Source organism: Pipistrellus hanaki, assembly GCF_964339955.1.
Source record: "Pipistrellus hanaki genome assembly, chromosome: 2".
NCBI classification, from domain to species: Eukaryota; Metazoa; Chordata; class Mammalia; order Chiroptera; family Vespertilionidae; genus Pipistrellus; species Pipistrellus hanaki.
The window spans coordinates 175059659-175069341 of NC_140504.1; the positions used below are offsets into that span (position 1 = coordinate 175059659).

Below are 9683 nucleotides of genomic sequence, written 5' to 3' on the forward strand. Positions count from 1 at the left end.
CCTGCGGACGGTTGGTACGTGCCAATCCGAGCGTGTGTTCGGGGCTGCGAGGAGTCTGCCGCACTTCCGGCCAGGCCGCCGGATATCCGGCGAGTGACCCTTGCGAGTCCTTCTGGATTGTGAAGTGGAGTAGGCGCTGCTGTTGCCGCTCTTGTTCAATCCAGAACCGCAGCCGGACATGGGGCTGGAGGACGAGCGCAGGATGCTGACCGGGTCCGGAGACCCCAAGGAGGTGAGGCGAGACGGCGGTCGAGGGTCAGGACCCAGCCCGCCAAAACGCCGGGCCCTCATGGCCCTGCTTCCACCCCCTCCCCCCCGGAGTTTGCAGGGAAGGGAGAGCCGGTTCCCTTGGCCCCCAGAACCCCCCGAGTGACCTTGGGCAAGCAGGTGACGAGTCTTTGGGCCTCGACCTTCCTCGTCTATGGATATGGTGAAGGTTTAACGAAAGCGAAAATGCTATGTTGACTACTCTTGTAAAAATACCATCTATAGCCCTGGCCGGTTTGCCCAGTGGATAGAGCATCGGCCTGCGGCCCGGAGGGTCCCGGGTTCGATTCCGATCCAGGGCACATGCCTGGGTTGCGGGCTTGGTCCCCAGTAGGGGGCGGGCAGGAGGCAGCCGATCAACGGATTCCCTCTCAATATTGATGCTTCTATCTCTCCATCTCCCTTCCTCTCTGAAATCAATAAATATATATATTTAAAAAACATTAAAATACTACCTATATTTTCAGTCAGTCGGGTGTCTTGATTTGACGTGTTTGGGGAAGCAGCTCAGGTCAGGAGCCCCTGCCACATCTTCTGTGGAGATTTGCCTTTTCACTCGTTTCTGTGAAAAAATGGTTTCTTTTCCTTTGAGGGGGTTGGGGAGAGGTACCTTTCTTTGGGGGACAGTGTAGGAATGTGTTCTTTTCCAGAGTAAGAATGCCCGTAATGATTGCTTACCATTTCAAGTGCTCTAAGTGTGCTAATTCGTTTAAGCCACACAGTCATCCTATGAGGTAGTAGCTACTAGCACTGCCGTGTTACAGAGGAGGAGACAGGCGTAGAGAGGTTAGCATCTTGTCTAAGGACACACAGCTCCTGAATCCTTGAGCCAGGAACCGAACCGAGAGGAGGTTCAGAGCTAAGACTTAGCCCCAATGCTCTGCAGCCGTCCAGAGGCCACCTAGCGTTTGTTTCCAATCACATGTCCTGTCTTCTGGCAGTTTTGTGCTTTTGGGTTCAGAATAGTTGGAAACTAGTTTATCCCATAATTTTTCCTAGTCTTCTTATTTTCAGAAAGAGGACCAGAAAGATGTGGAGCCAGCCTTAGGAAGTTCAGGGAGAATATTAGACTCTTCAGTAGGGCTCACTACAGTGGTAGATGAGAAAAATAAATAAGTAGTTAGTTTTAAATTTAAGAAAATGGAGGTCTCCTGGAGATTAAATCTTTTTAGTTCGTGTGATGTTGGTTTTCCTCATTGACTGGAAATTTTACAGGAAGTATTCCATAACCAGACTTGTAGTTGGATTTGTTTTTCCAAAACAAGCCATGATACCTTTGTCACAAAATTACCAAAGACACAGAACAATTAATGTAGTAGTATTGCTAATAGGGGAATGACGTAAAGGTCTTGCTCCTAAGATAATTAATTTCTGGTTTCTAAACTCAGGCAGAATGTGATTTGTTTTTTAAAGATATTTTTAAAATATATATATTTTATTGATTTTACACAGAGAGGAATTGAGAGGGATAGAGAGTTAGAAATGTCGACGAGAGAGAAACACCGACCAGCTGCCTCTCGCACACCCCCCACTGGGGATGTGCCTGCAACCAAGGTACATGCCCCTGACCGGAATGGAACCTGGGACCTTTCAGTCCGCAGGCTGACGCTCTATCCACTGAGCCAAACCGGTCCCGGCTAAAGATATTTTTAAGGGGGAAGAAAAGAGGAACCTTAGTAATAATATGAACAATAAAGATTGATTTAAAAAAATAATAATAAAATTAAATTAAAAAAAAATAAAAATAAAGATATTTTTAGTATGGATTTTCTTTAAAGAGCAAAGTCAAGAAACTTTATTTAATGGAGAACTAAAATTTTACTTCCTAAATAGCATCTTTGTTTATTTTTAAATGTCCTTATTGATTTCAGAGAGGGAGGGAGAGAAAGATAGAAACATCAGTGACACGCCCCCTACTAGGGATTGAGCTCACAACCTGGGCATGGGCCCTTGACCGGAATCGAATCCAGGATCCTTCAGTCCACAGGCCCACACTCTATCCACTGATTCAAACCGGCTAGGGCCGTGGTCGGCTAACTGCGGCTCACGAGCCACATGCAGCTCTTTGGCCCCTGAATGAGGCTCTCCCACAACATACTACGGCCTTGGGCGAGTCTATTTTGAAGAAGTGGCGTTAGAAGAAGTTTAAGTTTAAAAAAATTGGCTCTCAAAAGAAATTTCAATCGTTATACTGTTGATATTTGGCTCTGTTGACTAATGAGTTTGCCAGCCACTGGGCTAGGGCAACATCTTCATGTTTAGATGAGGCCTTTGCCGATGGTGGGAATAAATGGCCTGGGTTACAGTTGAACTCCTTTACCCCTCCCAGCTGTCATAGGCTTTGTTTTGGTCCTTTCTGAAGAGCAGGTAGAGAATGAGCCAGATTGTGTTGGAATTTTGGAAACATTGAGGGATGGCTGAGCTAGTTCTTTTATTTCCTTCTATACCTTCTCTTCCCTGTAAATATTTCTCTGGTTTCCATGTCCAACACGGCTAGAGACTGGCCTGGTTCCTGAGTAGGGGCTGCTGGGGATTGAGAAAATGAAAGAAAGAGACAGACACAGAGATGGAAGGAAAAAGCTGGGGCTGGATGGGACCACAGTCCTTTGACAGGGACAGGGACCCAGAGCCAATACAGCGAGTTTATTTTATACAGCAAAAAAAAAAAAAAAAATAGCAAGTCTTACTAAATGTCAAGACAAAGGAGATTATTTGCGGACTGAAAGGTCCTGGGTTCACCGAAACCCGTGTGGCTCAGTGGATAGAGCGTCAGCCTGTGGACTGAAGGGTCCCGGGTTCAGTTCTTTTTTTTTTTTTTTTTTTTTTTTTTTTTTACAGAGAGGAAGGGAGAGAGATAGAGAGCCAGAAACGTCAATGAGAGAGAAACATCGACCAGCCGCCTCCTGCACATCCCTCACCAGGGATGTGCCCGTAGTCAATGTACCTGCCCTTGACCGGAATCGAACCTGGGACCCTTCAGTCCGCAGACGGACGCTCTACCATTGAGCCAAACCGGTTTCGGCCTGGGTTCAGTTCTGGTCAAGGGCATGTACCTTGGTTGCGGGCACATCCCCAATGGGGGTTATGCAAGAGGCAGCTGACCCTCCCTCTCTCCTCTCTGTAAAAAATCAATTAAAATATATTTTTTTTAAAAAAAAGAAAGAAAGAAATGCATTTGTGCCTTCCCAGGCACTCTACACTTTCCCTTCTCCCAAAAATTGACACATGCATGACAGGTTGAAATACTGATCAAATAGACTCTTCTGCCCCAGATTTAGGCCTATGCTGATGCTCCCTTAGGGAATCTTTTTTGATATTGTTCTCTTTGGAAGAAAGAAAACTAAGCTTGAGGCTGTGCACCAGAATCGGAAATAAATAGGAAGGGCCTGGTGTTTCCAAGCTTGTGGATGGAAACATGTAAACATCTTATATTGATAGTCTACTTAGAGCCCTGGGAGTTCTGCAAGCCAAAAAGTAGCAGCTGTAACCATCTTTAGTTAAGCTCTGGCTAAAGAAGAGTGTTGGTTTGGCCATTTTCATATTCACAATTCAATTCAAAAGTTCATAATCTAGGAAAAAATGTTAATTTTTCTCCTAACTTGGTTTTAGAATGTAAGGACTAAATTTAGCTATTTCTAGTAATAATGGGACTCACCATAATTTAGAACAAAATACTTTCTTTAATATTTTTTTAATAAAATATGTGTTTTATTGATTTTTTTACAGAGAGGAAGGGAGAGGGAGAGAGTTAGAAACATCAATGAGAGATAAACATCAATCAGCTGCCTCCTGCACACCCCCTACTGGGGATGTGCCCGCAACCAAGGTGCATGCCCTTGACCAGAACCAAACCTGGGACCCTTCAGTCCTCAGGTCAACGCTCTATCCACTGAGCCAAACTGGTTAGGGCAGAACAAAATACTTTTTTTAATGTTCCATATGAACATCCGGCAGCTTGAATTTATATCAGAAAATGTCTAATTAGTGTTATCTCTCGACTGGAAGTCCCTTAGTGCTGTTGTGATTAACCAAATCATATGAGAGTGCTTTATACACTTGATAGTGTTGTGAATTCTTAGCATTCGCCAACCTTTCAGGCCTTGTGGGCCACCCTTGGTGACCACTGCTTTAGGTCGTTGCTAATGAAAGTGAGATAGTATGTCCTTGTTGAAGTGTAACCCAGGATTTGTTTTAACGCAGTATGGTAAGCTTACAGACATTGAGAGGATTGTTTTTGAAAGAAGAGTTTATTACTTACTAGAGGCCCGATGCACGAAATTTGTGCATGGGCCCAGCCCTCACAGCCACAGAGGCTGCCCTCGGCCCTGGCAGCTCCAGCTTTGTCTGGAAGTCATCTGGAAGGTCTTTCAGCTGTCTGGTCTAATTAGCATATTACGCTTTTATTATTATAGATAGTTCCCCAAAGAACTTAAAAAGTAATAAGGCCATACCACATAGGGCCATGTAGAGAAGTGCCTGGACCACTCAGGAGCAGAAGAAGCAGGGAAAGGAGAGAGAGCCTTGGTTTCTAAGGGGAGGAGTAGGTGAGGAGGATAGGCAAGCTTTAGCAAGTTTAGGATTGGATAGAATCGTTTCTGAGGCTTCTGGGCTAGGGGGTGGTCCCTAGTTGTTTGGCCCTGGGGTGGTTAGGGCAGGGGCAATATTTGGTTTAGTGTGGGAGAGTTAGCTAAGTAAGTAGTTGTTGGTTAGGTATTTGGATTGGTTGTTTTACATATGAGAGGCATGTCCCCAGGCGAGTTGTTGCACTCTCTAGAAATTATCTGCCCTGGATTGGCAGGGCCCCTAAAATGTCAAAACATCATAAAATACAGAAATTTTAAAACATGGTTAATGTAATGTCTGTCATCAATAATTACAGGATAAATATGATTGGGAATACATATGTCATAAAAATGCTGCTAACATTAATTTTGTTTTCCTTTTGCAGGAGGAAGAGGAGGAGGAATTAGTGGTAAGAGCTGTCTCCGTTTTGGAACCGTCGCAATAAAAGGAAGGTTGAGCTTCCTAAAACTCTGAAGCCATTTTAAGAGTCTTTGTGTTTGAAGCTGGAGAGAGTGGGAGTGGTGAAGGCTTGGCTTGGTGCAGTGGAGTGTTTAGGGGTGTGGCCTGGGAAGCTGGTCCTTTCTGGGTTTGGGGCTTCTCCAGTTGTGTCAGGGAGCATAGCAGCATTTTGAAAGCCTAGCACTCGGTCTTTGTGGTTTAATGAAGAATTCTGAAAGGATCTTTTCCTGGGCGGCCCTTCTCTATGTTAACACTGCCTTTCTAGCTGGGGTGGATAGGCCTTGCTGTCAGATTGAAATTCACAGACATTACATAATCCCAAATGCTATGCTAACAAGTCAGGCCTCCTATAGATCTACTTCAAGTTTGGCCAGGTTTCCTTTATCGCCTTATTTCAGATAGGACTGAGGCTCTCAGCACATACTGGCAGCCTTGGAAGGCAGAAATGTGAACCTTTTTCCTACTGCTTAGCATCAGAATTGAATGAGACCCCATTCTGCCGTTTCTGGTGACAGCATGGCTCTGCCAGCTAGCCTTCTGCATGGTAATTAGGCAGCACCTTGGTTTAGTGGTTGTATTAATCAAAGCATATGATTTGTAGATTGCCCCCTGAAACCCCCATTTTGTTTTCTGGTTTGTTTGTTTGTTTCTCCATCAGGACCCCCTGACCACAGTGAGAGAGCAGTGCGAGCAGTTGGAGAAATGTGTGAAGGCTCGGGAGCGGCTGGCGCTCTGCGATGAGCGCGTTTCCTCCAGGTCACAGACGGAGGAGGACTGCACGGAGGAGCTCTTTGACTTCCTGCACGCCAGGGACCACTGTGTAAGTCAGCCTCCGGTCGAGAGGGGGGAGCTTACAGTGGCCGGGGAAGACTTGGTTCTGACAACCTTTTCACCCTAGCATTTATCGTGGCCCAATATATGTCAGGCACAGTAATGAGCACTTTACATACGTAATCTTACGTAATCCTACCACTTTCACTTGAGCCAGATATCACCCCCATGTTACAGATAAGAAACTGAGACTCAGGCCGAAACCGGTTTGGCTCAAGCGTCGGCTTGGGGACTGAAAGGTCCCGGGTTCGATTCCGGTCAAGGGCATGTACCTTGGTTGCGGGCATATCCCCAGTAGGGGGTGTGCAAGAGGCAGCTGATTGATGACTCTCTCTCATCGAGGTTTCTAACTCTCTCCCTTCCTCTCTGTACAAAATCAATAAAAATGTATTTAAAAAAAAAAAAGAAACTGAGACTCAGAAGATAAACGATATCCCAACTTGTACTGCTAAAAAGTGGGGAAGCTGGATTTTGTACTTTTAAGTAACAGCTGTTCTTTAAAATAATTTATATCCTCCAGTGTGTCTTTTACATAGCAGTTGGTCCAAAAAGGCTTTTTTTTTTTTTTTTTTTTTTTTAAGTAAACTTGTTTGGCTTTCTGACATATAATAATAAGGTATTTTCTATAGGGTAGGCACACTCTCCCTCTGTCTCTAAAAAAATCTAATAAAATACATTAAAATAATAATAAGTTATAGGGATATGGTTGCCTGTGTTAAAACTGGTTGGCTGATAAGCATTATGAAAAGATGTTCGATACCATAGCTATCAGGGAAATGCAGATCAAAACCACAATGCGATACTACTTCACATCCACTAGATCAGCGGTCTCCAACCTTTTAGACCTCTGGTTAGCAACCGCTGCACTAGATTGACTCCTAACAAAAAAGTGGGTAGCAATATGGGCCTATGGGGAAATTGGAAACCTCATACACTGCTGATGGGAATGTAAATTGGTAAAGCCTGTAGGAAACTGTCATTTTTCAAAAGATTAAAGATAGAGTTACCCATCAGTTCTACTCAGGTATATACCTAAGAGAAATGAAAGCATGTCTACAGCCGAAACCGGTTTTGCTCAATGGATAGAGCGTAGGCCTGCGGACTGAAGGGTCCCAGGTTCGATTCTGGTCAAGGGCATGTACCCTGGTTGCAGGCACATCCCCAGTTGGGGGGGTGTGCAAGAGGCAGCTGATCGATGTTTCTCTCTCATCGATGTTTCTAACTTTCTATCCCTCTCCTTTCCTCTCTGTAAAAAAATCAATAAAATATATTTAAAAAAAAAATGTCTACATAAAAACACAAAAATTTTCATAGCATTTTTTAAAAATATACATATATGTTTTTATTGATTTCAGAGTAAGAAGGGAGAGAGACTGAGAGATAGAAACATCAGTGATGAGAGAGAATCATTGATCAGCTGCCTCCTGTACACCACCTACTGGGGATTGAGCCTGCAATGTGGGCATGTGCCCTGACTGGGAATCGAACTGTGATCTCCAGGTTCATGGGTAGATGCTCAACCACTGGACCACACTGGCCCAGCAGAAGCATTATTCTTTATAGCCAAAATGTAGAAACAATGTAAGTGTCCATGAACTGATATATCCATATAGTGAAATATTCTTTGGCAATAAAAAGAAATCAAGGCTCGGGCGGGTGGCTCAGTTGGTTAGAGAGTCATCCTTATACACCACGGTGGCAGGGTCCTTCACTCGTCAGGGCACATGTAAGAATCAGCCAGCTGCCCGGCCATTGAGCAATGGTTTGAGCATCGATCTATGAACCAGAGGATTACAATTAGATTCTTGAGCAGGACACATGCCCAGGTGGTAGGCTCAACCCCAGTAGGGGGTGTGCAGGAGGCAGCCAATCAATGATTTTCATCACTGATGTTTCTTTCTCTCCCTCTTCCTTCCTCCCTCTGAAATCAATAATAACATACCTTAAAAAAAAAAAAAAAAAGAATTAGCCAATGAACTTATAAATAAGTGGAACAGCAAATCTGTTCTGTCTCTTCCTTCCCTCTCAAAAATAAAAAAACGGAAATCAAGCACTTTACCCCAAACTCTAAACATAGAATTATTGTATTGATCCAGCGGTTTCACTTCAGTGTATATACCCAAAAGAAGTGAGGCTTTGTTCAAGGATTTGAAAAAGATATTTATGCATGCATGTTCATAGCAGCATTCACAATATCCAAAAGTGGATGCAACCCACGTGTTCGTTAATGGATGGATAAACAAAATAGGAAATTTAAAGACATACTAAGCGAATCCATCACAAAGGACAAATATCATTCCACTTATATGGGATACCTTAAGTAGTCAAATTCATAGAGACAAACTAGAATGGTAGTTGCCAAGGTTTGAGGAAAGAGAAAATGGAGAATTATTATTTAATTGGCACAGAGTTTCAGTTGATGGTGAAAAGAATCTGGAGATTAATGATGGCAGGACAGTATGAATGTACTTAGTACCATAAAAATGTATTGTTAAAAATGGTTATATTGCCGAGACCGGTTTGGCTCAATGGATAGAGCGTCGGCTTGGGGACTGAAGGGTCCCAGGTTCGATTCCGGTCAAGGGCATGTACCTTGGTTGCAGGCACATCCCCAGTGGGGGGTGTGCAAGAGGCAGCTGATCGATGACACTCTCTCATCGATGTTTCTAACTCTCTCTCTCCCTTCCTCTCTGTACAAAATCAATAAAATATATATTTTAAAAAAAATGGTTATATTTATGAGCAAAAGCACTAGATTAACATCTGGGAGTGAGATGGGTCTCTTTCTTCATTATGAGCCAGAGAACAGTTAGTAAATTGGTAAGTCTCTTGAGTTTAACCATCTTAGGGTGGTCTCACTGACCCAGAATTTAAAGATGCATCTTTTTACTTTCTTCAGGATTTATCACTTTCAGAAGCGACCTTATGTGTATATTATATTTCTCCAAGTTCCATCCATAAGAGGCAGAGAGATTGTGTTTACCTTTGTAACTCAGCACCTAGAACGGTACCTGGCATTTAGAATTGTATATTTGTGGAATTGATAAGCACTATGATATGGGAGGTATACATTTCTGTGGGGAAGACGGAGGAACAGATTTGTGTGAAAATAGGGCTTATTTAGAGAAGGCTTTCATGTTAAGTTTTAAAGAAAAAGATGAAAGCAAATGGAAAAGAGTTCCAGGTAGAAGGGAGATTCAGGTAAGGGGAGTTCACTGTGCTCAGGAGGGTGTGGGTGTGTGAGAAGGGGAATCGTGAGAGAAGGGACAGGACCAGTCTAGGTCATACAGAACCCTGTAAGCCATGACATTAAAGCTGCCAATTAATGACTCCTTTTCTTTCCTCCTTCTAGGTGGCCCACAAACTCTTCAGCAGCTTGAAATAAATGTGCAGATTAATCACCCTTGGGCAGCAGGATAGTTCCTTGTGGTTTTGAAGATGCCATTTGTTTCTTATTTGTGTAACTGCAAGTTCATGTGAACACCTCATGGATTTTGGTTAGGCAAGTTGCTTCTATGTACTTAGCAGTGATTACATCTTAATAAAGTCCAGTAATCTGCAAA

At 43.5% G+C, this 9683-nt stretch overlaps 1 protein-coding gene and 1 long non-coding RNA gene across 2 annotated transcripts; both read left to right on the forward strand.

The window, feature by feature from the left end:
• The first annotated feature begins 47 nt into the window (after positions 1-47).
• On the forward strand, positions 48-9683 carry UQCRH (ubiquinol-cytochrome c reductase hinge protein). The gene is made up of 4 exons (XM_084874747.1): positions 48-232; positions 5216-5239; positions 5948-6109; positions 9473-9683. Exons 1-4 carry the CDS (start codon positions 179-181, stop codon positions 9503-9505), a joined length of 273 nt encoding a protein of 90 aa, XP_084730873.1. The 5' UTR covers positions 48-178; the 3' UTR covers positions 9506-9683.
• LOC311617865 lies at positions 6116-8847 on the forward strand. The gene is made up of 2 exons (XR_014794193.1): positions 6116-6316; positions 6541-8847. It is a non-coding gene; the product is annotated as an uncharacterized lncRNA (long non-coding RNA).